We start from the raw sequence: 22,751 nt of genomic DNA, 5'->3' as shown, positions 1-22,751 counted from the left end.
GGGGACTGTCTCTACTGAGCTGGTAGAGGTAACACGTGGGTACTGTCTCTACTGAGCTGGTAGAGGTAACACATGGGGACTGTCTCTACTGAGCTGGTAGAGGTAACATGTGGGTACTGTCTCTACTGAGCTGGTAGAGGTAACACATTACCAACAGGACTGTAGAGGTAACACATGGGTACTGTCTCTACTGAGCTGGTAGAGGTAACACATGGGGACTGTCTCCACTGAGCTGGTAGAGGTAACACATGGGGACTGTCTCTACTGAGCTGGTAGAGGTAACACATGGGGACTGTCTCTACTGAGCTGGTAGAGGTAACACATGGGTACTGTCTCTACTGAGCTGGTAGAGGTAACACATGGGGACTGTCTCCACTGAGCTGGTAGAGGTAACACATGGGGACTGTCTCCACTGAGCTGGTAGAGGTAACACATGGGGACTGTCTCCACTGAGCTGGTAGAGGTAACACATGGGGACTGTCTACTGAGCTGGTAGAGGTAACACATGGGGACTGTCTCCACTGAGCTGGTAGAGGTAACACATGGGGACTGTCTCCACTGAGATGGTAGAGGTAACACATGGGGACTGTCTCCACTGAGATGGTAGAGGTAACACATGGGTACTGTCTCTACTGAGCTGGTAGAGGTAACACATGGGGACGGTCTCTACTGAGATGGTAGAGGTAACACATGGGGACTGTCTCCACTGAGCTGGTAGAGGTAACACATGGGACTGTCTCTACTGAGATGGTAGAGGTAACACATGGGTACTGTCTCTACTGAGCTGGTAGAGGTAACACATGGGGACGGTCTCTACTGAGATGGTAGAGGTAACACATGGGGACTGTCTCCACTGAGCTGGTAGAGGTAACACATGGGTACTGTCTCTACTGAGCTGGTAGAGGTAACACATGGGGACGGTCTCTACTGAGCTGGTAGAGGTAACACATGGGTACTGTCTCTACTGAGATGGTAGAGGTAACACATCGGGACTGTCTCTACTGAGCTGGTAGAGGTAACACATGGGTACTGTCTCTACTGAGATGGTAGAGGTAACACATGGGTACTGTCTCTACTAAGCTGGTAGAGGTAACACATGGAGACTGTCTCCACTGAGATGGTAGAGGTAACACATGGGTACTGTCTCTACTGAGATGGTAGAGGTAACACATGGGGACTGTCTCTACTGAGATGGTAGAGGTAACACATGGGGACTGTCTCTACTGAGATGGTAGAGGTAACACATGGGGACTGTCTCTACTGAGCTGGTAGAGGTAACACATGGGGACTGTCTCTACTGAGATGGTAGAGGTAACACATGGGGACTGTCTCTACTGAGCTGGTAGAGGTAACACATGGGTACTGTCTCTACTGAGCTGGTAGAGGTAACACATGGGGACTGTCTCTACTTCTGTCGCGGCTTACTATTTATGCCTCATTCATTCCCCTGTCTGTCTGTTTACAGAAGCAAACCAGGCTAAACTCTCCTGTGATACATCACCGGGGCCAAGCTTCCTGCCATCCAGGACCTCTATACCAGGCGGTGTCAGAGGAAGACCCTCAAAATTGTTAATGACCCCAGCCACCCCAGTCATAGACTGTTCTCTCTGGTACCGCACGGCAAGCGGTACCGGAGCACCAATCCTAGGTCCAAGAGGCCCCTAAACAGCTTCTACCCACAAGCCATAAGACTCCTGAACATCTAATCAATTGGCTACCCAGACTAATTGCATTGCCCCCCACCTCTCTTCTACGCTGCTGCTACTCTCTGTTATTATCTATGCATGGCCACTTTAATAACTCTACCTACATGTACATATTACCTCAATTACCTTGATTAACCGGTGCCCCCCGCACATTGACTCTGTACAGGTACCCCCCCCTGTATATCAGCGCATGTGACATTTTTTTTTTTGGATTTGATAAACACTTCATTTCTGAGGCAGAACACAAAAACATCACACGATCATCTGAATTCATATCATCAGAATATATATATTTTTTTAATTACACTTTATGGTGTTCAGTAAATAAGGTATTATGGTTTTATTAAAGTATTGAAATGAGTAAATAAGGTATTATTAAGGTATTGAAATGAGTGAGAAGACACATACCCTCTGATATCCACCTTGGCAAGGACAGCCAGCTTTGTGATGCTGAGGACCCGACTGCTGGTGTTGTTGAACTGGTTGGAACTGAAAGACAATATTATATTCTTCTATTATAAAAAAGACCACTGTGCACAGTACAGGTTGTTGCTATAACACACACGTCCACAAGGTGGCGCCGTTGCATATATATGTGTTGTAACTCGCATCCAGAATTTTAAACTGGTGCCAAAGCCTCAAAAAAAAACTCCTCCAGACAATTCCACCACGAGACTCGTGAGTTTTTAGCTAAACTATTCTGAACAATTCAACAAGGCCTTTGGTCAGCAGAATGCGTGTGTAAAGACAGCCCCGGGTGAGCTAAGGGACTGGCAGAGTAAACAGGAGGCTAGGAGACCAAATGGTTTTCACAACAACAGGATACATCTACTCTGTAATTGAAATGCCACTCTGAATACAAGCAGGGAGAACACAAATACACGTCTTAGGTTCTGTCCCAAATGGCAGCCTACTCTATATAGTGCATCTCACTCACTCACTCACTCACTCACTCACTCACTCAAGCAAGTGAAGTAGATAATACACAAAAGTGAAATGAACAGTAAACATTACACTCACAGAAGTTCCAAAATATTAAATACATTTTCAAATGTTATATATATATATATAGTGTTGTAATGATGTGCAAATGGTTGAAGTACAGAAGAGAAAATAAATAAGCATAAATATGGGTTGTATTTACAATGGTGTGTGTTCTTCACTGGTTACCCTTTTCTCGTGGCAACAGGTCATAAATCTTGCTGCTGTGATGGAACACTGTGGTATTTCACCCAGTAGATCAAAATCGGATTTGTTTTCAAATTCTTTGTGGATCTGTGTGATCTGAGGGAAATATGTCTCTCTAATATGGTCATACGTTGGGCAGGAGGTTAGGAAGTGCAGCTCAGTTTCCACCTCATTTTTGTGGGCAGTGAGCACATAGTCCGTCTTCTCTTGAGAGCCATGTCTGCCTACGGCGGCCTTTCTCAATAGCAAGGCTATGTTCACTGAGTCTGTACATAGTCAAAGCTTTCCTTAAGTTTGGGTCAGTCACAGTGGTCAGGTATTCTGCCGCTGTGTACTCTCTGTTTAGGGCCAAATAGCATTCTAGTTTGCTCTGTTTTTTTGTTAATTCTTTCCAATGTGTCAAGTAATTATCTTTTTGTTTTCTCATGATTTGGTTGGGTCTAATTGTGCTACTGTCCTGGGGCTCTGTAGGGTGTGTTTGTGTTTGTGAACAGAGCCCCAGGACCAGCTTGCTTAGGGGACTCTTCTCCAGGTTCATCTCTCTGTAGGTGATGTTTGTTATGGAAGGTTTGTGAATCGCTTCCTTTTAGGTGGTTGTAGAATTTAACGGCTCTTTTGTGGATTTTGATCATTAGTGGGTATCGGCCTAATTCTGCTCTGCATGCATTATTTGGTGTTCTACGTTGTACACTGAGGATATTTTAGCAGCATGCAGAGTCTCAATTTTGTGTTTGTCCCATTTTGTGAATTCTTGGTTGGTGAGCGGACCCCAGACCTCACAACCATGAAGGGCATTGGGTTCTTTTCTCACTAAAAGGGCTTCTCTCTCTCTCTCTCTCTCACACTCTACAAGGGCTTCTCTCTCTCTCACACTCTACAAGGGCTTCTCTCTCTCTCACACTCTACAAGGGCTTCTCTCTCTCTCACACTCTACAAGGGCTTCTCTCTCTTTCTCTACAAGGGCTTCTCTCTCTTTCTCTACAAGGGCTTCTCTCTTTCTCTACAAGGGCTTCTCTCTCTTTCTCTACAAGGGCTTCTCTCTTTCTCTACAAGGGCTTCTCTCTAATTCTACAAGGGCTTCTCTCTCTTTCTCTACAAGGGCTTCTCTCTAATTCTACAAGGGCTTCTCTCTCTTTCTCTACAAGGGCTTCTCTCTCTTTCTCTACAAGGGCTTCTCTCTAATTCTACAAGGGCTTCTCTCTCTTTCTCTACAAGGGCTTCTCTCTCTTTCTCTACAAGGGCTTCTCTCTCTTTCTCTACAAGGGCTTCTCTCTCTCTCACACTCTACAAGGGCTTCTCTCTCTCTCACACTCTACAAGGGCTTCTCTCTCTCTCTCACACTCTACAAGGGCTTCTCTCTCTTTCTCTACAAGGGCTTCTCTCTCTTTCTCTACAAGGGCTTCTCTCTTTCTCTACAAGGGCTTCTCTCTCTTTCTCTACAAGGGCTTCTCTCTTTCTCTACAAGGGCTTCTCTCTAATTCTACAAGGGCTTCTCTCTCTTTCTCTACAAGGGCTTCTCTCTAATTCTACAAGGGCTTCTCTCTCTTTCTCTACAAGGGCTTCTCTCTCTTTCTCTACAAGGGCTTCTCTCTAATTCTACAAGGGCTTCTCTCTCTTTCTCTACAAGGGCTTCTCTCTCTTTCTCTACAAGGGCTTCTCTCTCTTTCTCTACAAGGGCTTCTCTCTCTTTCTCTACAAGGGCTTCTCTCTCTTTCTCTACAAGGGCTTCCCTCTCTTTCTCTACAAGGGCTTCTCTCTCTTTCTCTACACGGGCTTCTCTCTAATTCTACAAGGGCTTCTCTCTCTTTCTCTACAAGGGCTTCCCTCTCTTTCTCTACAAGGGCTTCTCTCTCTCTCTACAAGGGCTTCTCTCTAATTCTACAAGGGCTTCTCTCTAATTCTACAAGGGCTTCTCTCTCTTTCTCTACAAGGGCATCTCTCTCTTTCTCTACAAGGGCTTCTCTCTAATTCTACAAGGGCTTCTCTCTCTTTCTCTACAAGGGCTTCTCTCTAATTCTACAAGGGCTTCGCTCTAATTCTACAAGGGCATCTCTCTCTTTCTCTACAAGGGCTTCTCTCTCTTTCTCTACAAGGGCTTCTCTCTAATTCTACAAGGGCTTCTCTCTCTTTCTCTACAAGGGCTTCTCTCTCTTTCTCTACAAGGGCTTCTCTCTCTTTCTCTACAAGGGCTTCTCTCTCTTTCTCTACAAGGGCTTCTCTCTAATTCTACAAGGGCTTCTCTCTCTTTCTCTACAAGGGCTTCTCTCTCTTTCTCTACAAGGGCTTCTCTCTCTTTCTCTACAAGGGCTTCTCTCTCTCTCTCTACAAGGGCTTCTCTCTCTCTCTCTACAAGGGGGCACGTATTACCTTCATGATGAGGTTATTATGGACAAAAGAGCAAGATTATTTTGTCAAACGGCAGTCAATCATCATGTAACCTAAATTAGACCCTCTATTTTTATTAGAAAGCAGCATCAATCGGGCTCTTTCACCTCCCTGTGAAGTTCATCGTAACGGATTTCATCTGTAGCCTGATAAACTGCATGGTTCCCCCCAGGCATAGTGGGAGGACCAACACACCAAGTCATAGTGGGAGGACCAACACACCAAGTCATAGTGGGAGGACCAACACACCAAGTCATAGTGGGAGGACCAACACACCAAGTCATAGTGGGAGGACCAACACACCAAGTCATAGTAGGAGGACCAACACACCATGTCATAGTGGGAGGACCAACACACCATGTCATAGTGGGAGGACCAACACACCAAGTCATAGTGGGAGGACCAACACACCAAGTCATAGTGGGAGGACCAACACACCATGTCATAGTGGGAGGACCAACACACCATGTCATAGTGGGAGGACCAACACACCAAGTCATAGTGGGAGGACCAACACACCATGTCATAGTGGGAGGACCAACACACCAAGTCATAGTGGGAGGACCAACACACCAAGTCATAGTGGGAGGACCAACACACCAAGTCATAGTGGGAGGACCAACACACCATGTCATAGTGGGAGGACCAACACACCATGTCATAGTGGGAGGACCAACACACCATGTCATAGTGGGAGGACCAACACACCATGTCATAGTGGGAGGACCAACACACCATGTCATAGTGGGAGGACCAACACACCATGTCATAGTGGGAGGACCAACACACCATGTCATAGTGGGAGGACCAACACACCATGTCATAGTGGGAGGACCAACACACCATGTCATAGTGGGAGGACCAACACACCAAGTCATAGTGGGAGGACCAACACACCAAGTCATAGTGGGAGGACCAACACACCATGTCATAGTGGGAGGACCAACACACCATGTCATAGTGGGAGGACCAACACACCATGTCATAGTGGGAGGACCAACACACCAAGTCATAGTGGGAGGACCAACACACCAAGTCATAGTGGGAGGACCAACACACCATGTCATAGTGGGAGGACCAACACACCAAGTCATAGTGGGAGGACCAACACACCATGTCATAGTGGGAGGACCAACACACCATGTCATAGTGGGAGGACCAACACACCAAGTCATAGTGGGAGGACCAACACACCATGTCATAGTGGGAGGACCAACACACCATGTCATAGTGGGAGGACCAACACACCATGTCATAGTGGGAGGACCAACACACCAAGTCATAGTGGGAGGACCAACACACCATGTCATAGTGGGAGGACCAACACACCAAGTCATAGTGGGAGGACCAACACACCAAGTCATAGTGGGAGGACCAACACACCATGTCATAGTGGGAGGACCAACACACCATGTCATAGTGGGAGGACCAACACACCAAGTCATAGTGGGAGGACCAACACACCAAGTCATAGTGGGAGGACCAACACACCATGTCATAGTGGGAGGACCAACACACCATGTCATAGTGGGAGGACCAACACACCCTGTCATAGTGGGAGGACCAACACACCATGTCATAGTGGGAGGACCAACACACCATGTCATAGTGGGAGGACCAACACACCATGTCATAGTGGGAGGACCAACACACCCTGTCATAGTGGGAGGACCAACACACCATGTCATAGTGGGAGGACCAACACACCCTGTCATAGTGGGAGGACCAACACACCATGTCATAGTGGGAGGACCAACACACCATGTCATAGTGGGAGGACCAACACACCATGTCATAGTGGGAGGACCAACACACCATGTCATAGTGGGAGGACCAACACACCAAGTCATAGTGGGAGGACCAACACACCATGTCATAGTGGGAGGACCAACACACCATGTCATAGTGGGAGGACCAACACACCATGTCATAGTGGGAGGACCAACACACCATGTCATAGTGGGAGGACCAACACACCATGTCATAGTGGGAGGACCAACACACCATGTCATAGTGGGAGGACCAACACACCATGTCATAGTGGGAGGACCAACACACCATGTCATAGTGGGAGGACCAACACACCATGTCATAGTGGGAGGACCAACACACCATGTCATAGTGGGAGGACCAACACACCATGTCATAGTGGGAGGACCAACACACCATGTCATAGTGGGAGGACCAACACACCATGTCATAGTGGGAGGACCAACACACCATGTCATAGTGGGAGGACCAACACACCAAGTCATAGTGGGAGGACCAACACACCATGTCATAGTGGGAGGACCAACACACCATGTCATAGTGGGAGGACCAACACACCATGTCATAGTGGGAGGACCAACACACCCTGTCATAGTGGGAGGACCAACACACCATGTCATAGTGGGAGGACCAACACACCATGTCATAGTGGGAGGACCAACACACCAAGTCATAGTGGGAGGACCAACACACCATGTCATAGTGGGAGGACCAACACACCATGTCATAGTGGGAGGACCAACACACCAAGTCATCACATGACTCACAGTTTACCTTGATATTTTGTTTTGTTGACGTTTGGAAAGTTTACAGAACATGTGTGTTTCCATCAGGCCTGTCATTTTCTTTTTATCCGACATTACTGTAAACTTTACTAGACATCTTGGCCATGTTCTGTTATAATCTCCACCCGGTACAGCCAGAAGAGGACTGGCCCACCCCTCATAGCCTGGTTCCTGTCTACCCGGTACAGCCAGAAGAGGACTGGCCACCCCTCAGAGCCTGGTTCCTGTCTACCCGGTACAGCCAGAAGAGGACTGGCCACCCCTCAGAGCCTGGTTCCTGTCTACCCGGTACAGCCAGAAGAGGACTGGCCACCCCTCATAGCCTGGTTCCTGTCTACCCGGTACAGCCAGAAGAGGACTGGCCCACCCCTCATAGCCTGGTTCCTGTCTACCCGGCACAGCCAGAAGAGGACTGGCCACCCCTCATAGCCTGGTTCCTCTCTAGGTTTCTTCCTAGGTTCTGGCCTTTATAGTGAGTTTTTTCCTAGCCACCGTGCTTCTACACCTGCATTGCTTGCTGTTTGGGGGTTTTAGGCTTGGTTTCTGTACAGCACTTTGAGATATCAGCTGATGTACGAAGGGCTACATAAATACATTTGATTTGATTTGATTTGACAGGGAAATTGACTGATCAATAGTTTTCCTACAACCTGAAGAACAAGCCCAGTTTAAGACTCAGTTTCTTAGTTAGCTCATCTGCGTGTTTTAAATGACAGCTCGTCGTCGATCCAAATGCCCAAGGTATTTATATGAGGGGACTCGTTCGTTATCGTATTTTTGTACTCTGTTGTATTTTGTATAAATACATTTGATTTAAATAACAACAGGAAAACTGCTGATGCGCAACAACGTTGACAAAATGGCTACTTTAATATTGTACTATTCTAACTCTTAACAGTGAGTTGAGACCCTGATTGTAGTACCTAAAAAAAATAAGAGAGTTTCTCATACGACCCTGATTACCTCTTTATCTGCAGGTCAAACTCCACAGACGTGTCCTGCTCTGAGAGCTGGTGGACGCTGAAACGTAGTCCGGCCAGCACCTGAACACACCACAACATCAGGATCACTGTGAGTCACTCTGATCAGAGGCACATTTATTCACAAAGTACACTCACATGTAACAGTAACCCGGTGCCGTCTAGGTGTCTGTCAACACCCCGACATAGAAATAGAATACCTAGAACAGGAATCCCCCCCCCCCCCCCCCCCCCCCCCCCCTCCCCCATTCAGGTCAACAGGACTGTCACCATCTGCATGCTCCGTCCACTCACTTTAGTTCCTCCTTTCATGGGGTTCCCCAGGTCACACACCACCACCCTGGTCTGATTCTCTATCTTGTAGGCGCAGGACAATCTAGACAGAGTCTGGAAAAGGGGACAAATAAATTTGTATTTTCTAAGCTTTTACTGCCGTTTCCGTCCATCATAACATCACGGCTGTGTTGTCATTGGACAAACATAACATCACGGCTGTGTTGTCATTGGACAAACATAACATCACGGCTGTGTTGTCATTGGACAAACATAACATCACGGCTGTATTGTCATTGGACAAACAAACATGTCTCATTAGTATTTTAGCATCAGGATTCCTTCAGAGAACCATTTCTAGTGGATCATGTCTACGGGGCGACAGCGTAGCCTAGTGGTTAGAGTGTAGAGGTGGCAGGGTAGTCTAGTGGTTAGAGTGTAGGGGCGGCAGGGTAGTCTAGTGGTTAGAGTGTAGGGGCGGCAGGGTAGTCTAGTGGTTAGAGTGTAGAGGAGGCAGCGTAGCCTAGTGGTTAGAGTGTAGAGGCGGCAGGGTAGCCTAGTGGTTAGAGTGTAGGGGCGGCAGCGTAGCCTAGTGGTTAGAGTGTAGAGGTGGCAGGGTAGCCTAGTGGTTAGAGTGTAGAGGTGGCAGGGTAGTCTAGTGGTTAGAGTGTAGAGGTGGCAGGGTAGCCTAGTGGTTAGAGTGTAGGGGCGGCAGCGTAGCCTAGTGGTTAGAGTGTAGAGGTGGCAGCGTAGCCTAGTGGTTAGAGTGTAGAGGTGGCAGCGTAACCTAGTGGTTAGAGTGTAGGGGCGGCAGCGTAGCCTAGTGGTTAGAGTGTAGAGGTGGCAGCGTAGCCTAGTGGTTAGAGTGTAGAGGTGGCAGGTAGCCTAGTGGTTAGAGTGTAGAGGTGGCATGGTAACCTAGTGGTTAGAGTGTAGAGGCGGCAGGTAGCCTAGTGGTTAGAGTGTAGAGGTGCAGCGTAGCCTAGTGGTTAGAGTGTAGAGGTGGCAGGTAGCCTAGTGGTTAGAGTGTAGAGGTGGCATGGTAACCTAGTGGTTAGAGTGTAGAGGCGACAGGGTAGCCTACTGGTTAGAGTGTAGAGGCGGCAGCGTAGCCTAGTGGTTTAGAGCGTTGGACTAGTAACTGAAAGGTTGCTAGATCGAATCCCCCGAGCTGACAAAGTAAAAAATGTGTCATTCTGCCCCTGAACAGCAGTTAACCCCACCGTTCCTAGTCCGTCATTGTAAATAAGAATTTGTTCTTAAACTGACTCGTCTAGTTAAATAAAGGTAAAATTAATAAAAAGTTAATCAACGGTGAGAGTCTATCAAATGAGTAACTTAACCACCACCACTGTACAGCCACCAGGGGAATGAGTAACTGAACCACCACCACTGTACAGCCACCAGGGGAATGAGTAACTTAACCACCACCACTGTACAGCCACCAGGGGAATGAGTAACTTAACCACCACCACTGTACAGCCACCAGGGGAATGAGTAACTTAACCACCACCACTGTACAGCCACCAGGGGAATGAGTAACTTAACCACCACCACTGTACAGCCACCAGGGGAATGAGTAACTTAACCACCACCACTGTACAGCCACCAGGGGAATGAGTAACTTAACCACCACCACTGTACAGCCACCAGGGGAATGAGTAACTTAACCACCACCACTGTACAGCCACCAGGGGAATGAGTAACTTAACCACCACCACTGTACAGCCACCAGGGGAATGAGTAACTTAACCACCACCACTGTACAGCCACCAGGGGAATGAGTAACTTAACCACCACCACTGTACAGCCACCAGGGGAATGCAGAGGAACACAATGAGGAAAACACCCATATTCGGGAGAAGGTCACCAACACTGTTACATGTTTATTTTAACTAGGCAAGTCAGTTTAAGAACAAATTCTTATTTACAATGACGGCCTAGTTTATACCTCACTGTTGGGTACAACCTACCCATACCATCACAGTTCATTAGAGGAGTTTATACCTCACTGTTGGGTACAACCTACCCATACCATCACAGTTCATTAGAGGAGTTTATACCTCACTGTTGGGTACAACCTACCCATACCATCACCATCACAGTTCATTAGAGGAGTTTATACCTCACTGTTGGGTACAACCTACCCATACCATCACAGTTCATTAGAGGAGTTTATACCTCACTGTTAGGTACAACCTACCCATACCATCACAGTTCATTAGGGGAGTGTATACCTCACTGTTGGGTACAACCTACCCATACCATCACAGTTCATTAGAGGAGTTTATACCTCACTGTTGGGTACAACCTACCCATCACCATCACAGTTCATTAGGGGAGTTTATACCTCACTGTTGGGTACAACCTACCCATACCATCACAGTTCATTAGAGGAGTTTATACCTCACTGTTGGGTACAACCTACCCATCACCATCACAGTTCATTAGGGGAGTTTATACCTCACTGTTGGGTACAACCTACCCATACCATCACAGTTCATTAGGGGAGTTTATACCTCACTGTTGGGTACAACCTACCCATCACCATCACAGTTCATTAGGGGAGTTTATACCTCACTGTTGGGTACAACCTACCCATCACCATCACAGTTCATTAGGGGAGTTTATACCTCACTGTTGGGTACAACCTACCCATACCATCACCATCACAGTTCATTAGAGGAGTTTATACCTCACTGTTGGGTACAACCTACCCATACCATCACAGTTCATTAGGGGAGTTTATACCTCACTGTTGGGTACAACCTACCCATACCATCACAGTTCATTAGGGGAGTGTATACCTCACTGTTGGGTACAACCTACCCATACCATCACAGTTCATTAGAGGAGTTTATACCTCACTGTTGGGTACAACCTACCCATACCATCACAGTTCATTAGGGGAGTGTATACCTCACTGTTGGGTACAACCTACCCATACCATCACAGTTCATTAGAGGAGTTTATACCTCACTGTTGGGTACAACCTACCCATACCATCACAGTTCATTAGGGGAGTGTATACCTCACTGTTGGGTACAACCTACCCATACCATCACAGTTCATTAGGGGAGTTTATACCTCACTGTTGGGTACAACCTACCCATACCATCACAGTTCATTAGGGGAGTTTATACCTCACTGTTGGGTACAACCTACCCATACCATCACAGTTCATTAGAGGAGTGTATACCTCACTGTTGGGTACAACCTACCCATACCATCACAGTTCATTAGAGGAGTTTATACCTCACTGTTGGGTACAACCTACCCATACCATCACCATCACAGTTCATTAGGGGAGTGTATACCTCACTGTTGCGTACGACCCCGGTGAAGTCAGCCTGGGGAGGAATGAAGACATGTAGCTCTGCCTCGTACGCCCCTTCTCCTCGGTTCTCCGCGGTCACCTCCAGGGTCAAGGGGTTATCGTCTCCTATGTAGATCTCCTTCTGGTCACTTGTGGTAAAAAATAAATAAAAAATAAGACAATTCATGGAAAAAGATCTAGACTCAGTTTGAACAACGTCACTGTGGGAAACAAGAACCACACTGTTCTGGCGATAAATACGTCCTCTGTAACTAGGCCAGCACAGCTGGACTTGGCTAGCTATGTTAGTCCTCATAGCCTTATATACTGAAGGAGGAGGACCACTCACCTCACTACAGACAGCTTGAGGTCTGGCTTGCAGATGTTGTCATCTCCACAGTCCAGTAGGATATGGGCCTGAAAAATATTGTCCCAAGTAGACAGTTTGTTTACCCCAAAAAAACTTTACCCATCCCTCACCACTCAACCAGAGGAGGCTCCAACAGAGGAGGAAGGGGAGGACCATCCTCCTCAGTGGATTTCATCAAAATAGAGAAACATTTAAAAAGTTATCCTTTTTAGTTAAAACTATACTAAATAGATTCACATCACCAAAGAACTGATTTAAAACACACCGTTTTGTAATGCAAGTCTACAGCAGCCTCAACAGCACTCTGTTAGGTAGCACCATGGTGTAGCCGGAGGACAGCTAGCTTCTGTCCTCCTCTGGGTACATTGACTTCAATACAAAACCTAGGAGGCTCGTGTTCACACCCCCTTCCATAGACTTACACAGTAATTATGACAAACTTCCGGAGGACGTCCTCCAACCTTGTAGCATGAACTAACATGTTGTCCACCCAAACAAAGGATCAGAGAATTAATCTAGTACTGAAAGCAGAAGCTACAGCTAGCACTGCAGTGTATAAAATGTGGTGAGTAGTTGAATCAAAGTGAGAGAAAGACAATAGCTGAAGTTAAACAAAAAAAAAATTAAACAAAATTAAGGAGATTCAGCAGAAAGAGAGAGCTATATTTCATTGTATATATTTTTCTCAGTTTACCTTTCACTTCCTTAGCTAATGCAGCTAATTTAGCCTACTCAACAACCTGACTCAAACAGAGAGGAATAGTATTGAAGTTAGCTAGCTAGCTGGCTAAGGCTATCCAACACAGGAAATCTTCTAAGTCAAGGTAAGCTTTTGGTTTTATTAATTTATTGCCACCGGCACCAGCCGATGTAACTGCTAAACTGCTTGCTGTACACTGTACTGAGTAATTGAACACACAGATTGGATTGTGGGTTTTACTAGCTTGTTGACTATAACGTAGGCTGTGTAAAGGTTAGCGGTTATGGTATGAAGGTTTGGCTTGGAGGGGTGTTTGCGCCTGGTCACAGACAGCTGTTGTGTTGTACACTAAAGTCCACAAGCGAAGGGAAAAGGTGAGAGGAGGAGAGAGCGAAGATGCGAGAAGGAATTCTACAACGAACAAAGTGACGACGCTGTATGTGGCTGCTGTGAAAGCGAACTGTGCGTGCGGATGATCAGGGGTGTATTCATCCCGACGATTCTGTTGCGAAAATGTTTCTTTTAAAAAACAGAAGCAAACGGAACAGAACGGGGAGGGACCTAGCTAAATTTGTCCAATAGGAACGCTTGATTTAGTTGCAAAATGGAAAGGTTTGCAACGGTTTGGACTAATGCCCCAAATCATCTAGATGGTGCGAGGCGGTATAGAATGTGTAACTGTTTGTCACCCTGAGGACTCCAGTTTGTCTCTCGATATGTGCACCCACGTTATAAACTTTCATTCGTAGGCTGGTTTGTAGAAAGCCCATGATGGGTATAGGAAACATTCCACTATCATGTAGTATCCTAAACCTGTCACTGTTACATTGAACTGGGTGAATATGAATGACAGTAACCTAAACCTGTCACTGTTACATTGAACTGGGTGAATATGAATGACAGTAACCTAAACCTGTCACTGTTACATTGAACTGGGTGAATATGAATGACAGTAACCTAAACCTGTCACTGTTACATTGAACTGGGTGAATATGAATGACAGTAACCTAAACCTGTCACTGTTACATTGGACTGGGTGAATATGAATGACAGTAACCTAAACCTGTCACTGTTACATTGATCTGGGTGAATATGAATGACAGTAACCTAAACCTGTCACTGTTACATTGAACTGGGTGAATATGAATGACAGTAACCTAAACCTGTCACTGTTACATTGGACTGGGTGAATATGAATGACAGTAACCTAAACCTGTCACTGTTACATTGATCTGGGTGAATATGAATGACAGTAACCTAAACCTGTCACTGTTACATTGAACTGGGTGAATATGAATGACAGTAACCTAAACCTGTCACTGTTACATTGAACTGGGTGAATATGAATGACAGTAACCTAAACCTGTCACTGTTACATTGAACTGGGTGAATATGAATGACAGTAACCTAAACCTGTCACTGTTACATTGAACTGGGTGAATATGAATGACAGTAACCTAAACCTGTCACTGTTACATTGAACTGGGTGAATATGAATGACAGTAACCTAAACCCATAACTGTTACATTGAACTGGGTGAATATGAATGACAGTAACCTAAACCCATAACTGTTACATTGAACTGGGTGAATATGAATGACAGTAACCTAAACCTGTCACTGTTACATTGAACTGGGTGAATATGAATGACAGTAACCTAAACCTGTCACTGTTACATTGAACTGGGTGAATATGAATGACAGTAACCTAAACCTGTCACTGTTACATTGAACTGGGTGAATATGAATGACAGTAACCTAAACCTGTCACTGTTACATTGAACTGGGTGAATATGAATGACAGTAACCTAAACCTGTCACTGTTACATTGAACTGGGTGAATATGAATGACAGTAACCTAAACCTGTCACTGTTACATTGAACTGGGTGAATATGAATGACAGTAACCTAAACCTGTCACTGTTACATTGAACTGGGTGAATATGAATGACAGTAACCTAAACCTGTCACTGTTACATTGATCTGGGTGAATATGAATGACAGTAACCTAAACCTGTCACTGTTACATTGAACTGGGTGAATATGAATGACAGTAACCTAAACCTGTCACTGTTACATTGATCTGGGTGAATATGAATGACAGTAACCTAAACCTGTCACTGTTACATTGAACTGGGTGAATATGAATGACAGTAACCTAAACCTGTCACTGTTACATTGAACTGGGTGAATATGAATGACAGTAACCTAAACCTGTCACTGTTACATTGAACTGGGTGAATATGAATGACAGTAACCTAAACCTGTCACTGTTACATTGAACTGGGTGAATATGAATGACAGTAACCTAAACCTGTCACTGTTACATTGAACTGGGTGAATATGAATGACAGTAACCTAAACCTGTCACTGTTACATTGAACTGGGTGAATATGAACGACAGTAACCTAAACCTGTCACTGTTACATTGAACTGGGTGAATATGAATGACAGTAACCTAAACCTGTCACTGTTACATTGGACTGGGTGAATATGAATGACAGTAACCTAAACCTGTCACTGTTACATTGAACTGGGTGAATATGAATGACAGTAACCTAAACCTGTCACTGTTACATTGAACTGGGTGAATATGAATGACAGTAACCTAAACCTGTCACTGTTACATTGAACTGGGTGAATATGAATGACAGTAACCTAAACCTGTCACTGTTACATTGAACTGGGTGAATATGAATGACAGTAACCTAAACCCATAACTGTTACATTGAACTGGGTGAATATGAATGACAGTAACCTAAACCCATAACTGTTACATTGAACTGGGTGAATATGAATGACAGTAACCTAAACCTGTCACTGTTACATTGAACTGGGTGAATATGAATGACAGTAACCTAAACCTGTCACTGTTACATTGAACTGGGTGAATATGAATGACAGTAACCTAAACCTGTCACTGTTACATTGAACTGGGTGAATATGAATGACAGTAACCTAAACCTGTCACTGTTACATTGAACTGGGTGAATATGAATGACAGTAACCTAAACCTGTCACTGTTACATTGAACTGGGTGAATATGAATGACAGTAACCTAAACCTGTCACTGTTACATTGAACTGGGTGAATATGAATGACAGTAACCTAAACCCATAACTGTTACATTGAACTGGGTGAATATGAATGACAGTAACCTAAACCCATAACTGTTACATTGAACTGGGTGAATATGAATGACAGTCATCCAATACGCTGTAACAGAAACAAGGCTGATCTTGAAGGGCACTGACCTCCACTGAACTCAACATGCTACTCTACACCTGATCACAACAGTTCGTGTGCATCCTAAATGGTACTCTATTCACTACATAGTGCACTACTTTAGACCAGGACTCATAGGGATCTGATTAAAAGTAGTGCACTATATAGGGTGCCATTTGGGACGAAGCCTTAGGTAAAGAGGTACCTGTTTGGAGATGTTGGTGGGCGTAGACTGGTCCAGGATAGGCAGTAGGCCGGTCTTATCTGCTGCCTGCTGGTAGTCCAGACTAAACTCCATGAACACAGAGATGGGAGTGATCTTATCCCGGAACTCAGAGTCGTCCTGCAGAGCAGAGGATTGTGGTTTAGTAACTAGAGTCATCCTACAGAGGGTTGTGGTTTAGTAACTAGTCATCCTACAGAGCAGAGGATTGTGGTTTAGTAACTAGTCATCCTACAGAGCAGAGGATTGTGGTTTAGTAACTAATCATCCTACAGAGGGTTGTGGTTTAGTAACTAGTCATCCTACAGAGGGTTGTGGTTTAGTAACTAGTCATCCTACAGAGGGTTGTGGTTTAGTAACTAGTCATCCTACAGAGGGTTGTGGTTTAGTAACTAGAGTCATCCTACAGATGGTTGTGGTTTAGTAACTAGTCATCCTACAGAGCAGAGGATTGTGGTTTAGTAACTAGTCATCCTACAGAGGGTTGTGGTTTAGTAACTAGTCATCCTACAGAGGGTTGTGGTTTAGTAACTAGTCATCCTACAGAGGGTTGTGGTTTAGTAACTAGTCATCCTACAGAGGGTTGTGGTTTAGTAACTAGTCATCCTACAGAGGGTTGTGGTTTAGTAACTAGTCATCCTACAGAGGGTTGTGGTTTAGTAACTAGTCATCCTACAGAGGGTTGTGGGTTAGTAACTAGAGTCATCCTACAGAGGGTTGTGGTTTAGTAACTAGTCATCCTACAGAGGGTTGTGGTTTAGTAACTAGTCATCCTACAGAGGGTTGTGGTTTAGTAACTAGAGTCATCCTACAGAGGGTTGTGGTTTAGTAACTAGAGTCGTCCTACAGAGGGTTGTGGTTTAGTAACTAGTCATCCTACAGAGGGTTGTGGTTTAGTAACTAGTCATCCTACAGAGGGTTGTGGTTTAGTAACTAGTCATCCTACAGAGGGTTGTGGTTTAGTAACTAGTCATCCTACAGAGGGTTGTGGTTTAGTAACTAGTCATCCTACAGAGGGTTGTGGTTTAGTAACTAGTCATCCTACAGAGGGTTGTGGTTTAGTAACTAGTCATCCTACAGAGGGTTGTGGTTTAGTAACTAGAGTCATCCTACAGAGGGTTGTGGTTTAGTAACTAGTCATCCTACAGAGGGTTGTGGTTTAGTAACTAGAGTCATCCTACAGAGGGTTGTGGTTTAGTAACTAGAGTCATCCTACAGAGGGTTGTGGTTTAGTAACTAGAGTCATCCTACAGAGGGTTGTGGTTTAGTAACTAGAGTCATCCTACAGAGGGTTGTGGTTTAGTAACTAGTCATCCTACAGAGGGTTGTGGTTTAGTAACTAGTCATCCTACAGAGGGTTGTGGTTTAGTAACTAGTCATCCTACAGAGGGTTGTGGTTTAGTAACTAGAGTCATCCTACAGAGGGTTGTGGTTTAGTAACTAGAGTCGTCCTACAGAGGGTTGTGGTTTAGTAACTAGTCATCCTACAGAGGGTTGTGGTTTAGTAACTAGTCATCCTACAGAGGGTTGTGGTTTAGTAACTAGAGTCATCCTACAGAGGGTTGTGGTTTAGTAACTAGAGTCATCCTACAGAGGGTTGTGGTTTAGTAACTAGAGTCATCCTACAGAGGGTTGTGGTTTAGTAACTAGAGTCGTCCTACAGAGGGTTGTGGTTTAGTAACAAGTCATCCTACAGAGGGTTGTGGTTTAGTAACTAGTCATCCTTCAGAGGGTTGTGGTTTAGTAACTAGAGTCATCCTTCAGAGGGTTGTGGTTTAGTAACTAGTCATCCTACAGAGGGTTGTGGTTTAGTAACTAGTCATCCTACAGAGGGTTGTGGTTTAGTAACTAGTCATCCTACAGAGGGTTGTGGTTTAGTAACTAGTCATCCTACAGAGGGTTGTGGTTTAGTAACTAGTCATCCTACAGAGGGTTGTGGTTTAGTAACTAGTCATCCTACAGAGGGTTGTGGTTTAGTAACTAGTCATCCTACAGAGGGTTGTGGTTTAGTAACTAGTCATCCTACAGAGGGTTGTGGTTTAGTAACTAGTCATCCTACAGAGGGTTGTGGTTTAGTAACTAGTCATCCTACAGAGGGTTGTGGTTTAGTAACTAGTCATCCTACAGAGGGTTGTGGTTTAGTAACTAGTCATCCTACAGAGGGTTGTGGTTTAGTAACTAGTCATCCTACAGAGGGTTGTGGTTTAGTAACTAGAGTCATCCTACAGAGGGTTGTGGTTTAGTAACTAGAGTCATCCTACAGAGGGTTGTGGTTTAGTAACTAGTCATCCTACAGAGGGTTGTGGTTTAGTAACTAGAGTCATCCTACAGAGGGTTGTGGTTTAGTAACTAGTCATCCTACAGAGGGTTGTGGTTTAGTAACTAGAGTCATCCTACAGAGGGTTGTGGTTTAGTAACTAGAGTCGTCCTACAGAGGGTTGTGGTTTAGTAACTAGTCATCCTACAGAGCGTTGTGGTTTAGTAACTAGTCATCCTACAGAGGGTTGTGGTTTAGTAACTAGAGTCATCCTACAGAGGGTTGTGGTTTAGTAACTAGAGTCATCCTACAGAGGGTTGTGGTTTAGTAACTAGAGTCATCCTACAGAGGGTTGTGGTTTAGTAACTAGAGTCGTCCTACAGAGGGTTGTGGTTTAGTAACTAGTCATCCTACAGAGGGTTGTGGTTTAGTAACTAGTCATCCTTCAGAGGGTTGTGGTTTAGTAACTAGAGTCATCCTTCAGAGGGTTGTGGTTTAGTAACTAGTCATCCTACAGAGGGTTGTGGTTTAGTAACTAGTCATCCTACAGAGGGTTGTGGTTTAGTAACTAGTCATCCTACAGAGGGTTGTGGTTTAGTAACTAGTCATCCTACAGAGGGTTGTGGTTTAGTAACTAGTCATCCTACAGAGGGTTGTGGTTTAGTAACTAGTCATCCTACAGAGGGTTGTGGTTTAGTAACTAGTCATCCTACAGAGGGTTGTGGTTTAGTAACTAGTCATCCTACAGAGGGTTGTGGTTTAGTAACTAGTCATCCTACAGAGGGTTGTGGTTTAGTAACTAGTCATCCTACAGAGGGTTGTGGTTTAGTAACTAGTCATCCTACAGAGGGTTGTGGTTTAGTAACTAGTCATCCTACAGAGGGTTGTGGTTTAGTAACTAGTCGTCCTACAGAGGATTGTGGTTTAGTAACTAGAGTCATCCTACAGAGGGTTGTGGTTTAGTAACTAGTCATCCTACAGAGGGTTGTGGTTTAGTAACTAGTCATCCTACAGAGGGTTGTGGTTTAGTAACTAGTCGTCCTACAGAGGATTGTGGTTTAGTAACTAGAGTCATCCTACAGAGGGTTGTGGTTTAGTAACTAGTCATCCTACAGAGGGTTGTGGTTTAGTAACTAGTCATCCTACAGAGGGTTGTGGTTTAGTAACTAGAGTCATCCTACAGAGGGTTGTGGTTTAGTAACTAGAGTCGTCCTACAGAGGGTTGTGGTTTAGTAACTAGTCATCCTACAGAGGGTTGTGGTTTAGTAACTAGTCATCCTACAGAGGGTTGTGGTTTAGTAACTAGTCATCCTACAGAGGGTTGTGGTTTAGTAACTAGAGTCATCCTACAGAGGGTTGTGGTTTAGTAACTAGAGTCGTCCTACAGAGGGTTGTGGTTTAGTAACTAGTCATCCTACAGAGGGTTGTGGTTTAGTAACTAGTCATCCTACAGAGGGTTGTGGTTTAGTAACTAGTCATCCTACAGAGGGTTGTGGTTTAGTAACTAGTCATCCTACAGAGGGTTGTGGTTTAGTAACTAGTCATCCTACAGAGGGTTGTGGTTTAGTAACTAGAGTCGTCCTACAGAGGGTTGTGGTTTAGTAACTAGTCATCCTACAGAGGGTTGTGGTTTAGTAACTAGTCATCCTACAGAGGGTTGTGGTTTAGTAACTAGTCATCCTACAGAGGGTTGTGGTTTAGTAACTAGTCATCCTACAGAGGGTTGTGGTTTAGTAACTAGTCATCCTACAGAGGGTTGTGGTTTAGTAACTAGAGTCATCCTACAGAGGGTTGTGGTTTAGTAACTAGTCATCCTACAGAGGGTTGTGGTTTAGTAACTAGAGTCGTCCTACAGAGGGTTGTGGTTTAGTAACTAGTCATCCTACAGAGGGTTGTGGTTTAGTAACTAGTCATCCTACAGAGGGTTGTGGTTTAGTAACTAGAGTCGTCCTACAGAGGGTTGTGGTTTAGTAACTAGTCATCCTACAGAGGGTTGTGGTTTAGTAACTAGTCATCCTACAGAGGGTTGTGGTTTAGTAACTAGTCATCCTACAGAGGGTTGTGGTTTAGTAACTAGTCATCCTACAGAGGGTTGTGGTTTAGTAACTAGTCATCCTACAGAGGGTTGTGGTTTAGTAACTAGAGTCATCCTACAGAGGGTTGTGGTTTAGTAACTAGTCATCCTACAGAGGGTTGTGGTTTAGTAACTAGTCATCCTACAGAGGGTTGTGGTTTAGTAACTAGTCATCCTACAGAGGGTTGTGGTTTAGTAACTAGTCATCCTACAGAGGGTTGTGGTTTAGTAACTAGTCATCCTACAGAGGGTTGTGGTTTAGTAACTAGAGTCATCCTACAGAGGGTTGTGGTTTAGTAACTAGAGTCATCCTTCAGAGGGTTGTGGTTTAGTAACTAGTCATCCTACAGAGGGTTGTGGTTTAGTAACTTCTACACATGGAAACGCTAGAGCAACAACAATCCTTGAACAAAAACACACTGCATACAGAATCAATGCCTAAAGTTTACAAGATGAAACTGTCTCCTAATCCCAAACCAATTCCTAGCCCCTACACACTTCTGGAGATCTGAAAAAAATGATTAGAAGTGTATATTGTTTCCACCAGTCCTATCCTCTCAGATCATATGAGGGGGGTCTTGTTAAGGGATGGTCCATTTCCTTTGGACAACTCACTATGAGAAAGGCTTCTTGCTCCTCGCAGGCTGGTCCTCGGCCGTTGCTGACCGTCATGTTCTTGGTGTACCGGGAGGTCTTGCCGTGGAGGAACAGAACTCTCTTTGTCGCCCCCTTGTGTTTGTGTTTGTCCAACACCAGGTCAACCTGGAACTCTGACAAGGACACAGACTGACTGACAATGAGGCCGTGACTAACTACCTAACAGTCACTGAGCGATAGTTCTAACCGTCACTGAGCGATAGCTCTAACCGTCACTGAGCGATAGTTCTAACCGTCACTGAGCGATAGTTCTAACCGTCACTGAGCGATAGTTCTAACGGTCACTGAGCGATAGTTCTAACGGTCACTGAGCGATAGTTCTAACCGTCACTGAGCGATAGTTCTAACCGTCACTGAGCGATAGTTCTAAACGTCACTGAGCGATAGCTCTAAACGTCACTGAGCGATAGCTCTAACCGTCACTGAGCGATAGCTCTAACCGTCACTGAGCGATAGTTCTAACGGTCACTGAGCGATAGTTCTAACGGTCACTGAGCGATAGTTCTAACGGTCACTGAGCGATAGTTCTAACGGTCACTGAGCGATAGTTCTAACGGTCACTGAGCGATAGTTCTAACGGTCACTGAGTGATAGTTCTAACAGTCACTGAGCGATAGTTCTAACCGTCACTGAGCGATAGTTCTAACAGTCACTGAGCGATAGTTCTAACAGTCACTGAGCGATAGTTCTAACAGTCACTGAGCGATAGTTCTAACAGTCACTGAGCGATAGTTCTAACAGTCACTGAGCGATAGTTCTAACAGTCACTGAGCGATAGTTCTAACAGTCACTGAGCGATAGTTCTAACAGTCACTGAGCGATAGTTCTAACAGTCACTGAGCG

At 45.0% G+C, this 22,751-nt stretch overlaps 1 protein-coding gene across 1 annotated transcript in view; it reads right to left on the bottom strand.

Annotated features, from left to right (window-relative positions):
• The window catches only part of LOC110522711 (integrin alpha-V), a 74,122-nt gene that overhangs the window by 12,234 nt on the left and 39,137 nt on the right, over positions 1-22,751 (bottom strand). Inside the window, exons 17-23 of the mRNA XM_036975326.1 lie at positions 21,867-22,021; positions 16,903-17,040; positions 12,753-12,820; positions 12,405-12,552; positions 9,109-9,201; positions 8,798-8,877; positions 2,115-2,195 (exon numbers count right to left, since the gene is read on the bottom strand). Coding sequence (XP_036831221.1) covers positions 2,115-2,195; positions 8,798-8,877; positions 9,109-9,201; positions 12,405-12,552; positions 12,753-12,820; positions 16,903-17,040; positions 21,867-22,021 — 763 coding nt within the window. The remainder of the gene's footprint in view (positions 1-2,114; positions 2,196-8,797; positions 8,878-9,108; positions 9,202-12,404; positions 12,553-12,752; positions 12,821-16,902; positions 17,041-21,866; positions 22,022-22,751) is intronic.

The sequence above is a fragment of the Oncorhynchus mykiss genome, chromosome 3 (assembly GCF_013265735.2).
Source record: "Oncorhynchus mykiss isolate Arlee chromosome 3, USDA_OmykA_1.1, whole genome shotgun sequence".
In the NCBI taxonomy this organism is placed as follows: domain Eukaryota; kingdom Metazoa; phylum Chordata; class Actinopteri; order Salmoniformes; family Salmonidae; genus Oncorhynchus; species Oncorhynchus mykiss.
The sequence above is the reverse complement of the archived record's forward strand: the minus strand, read 5'-3'. Positions and strand labels throughout refer to the sequence as shown.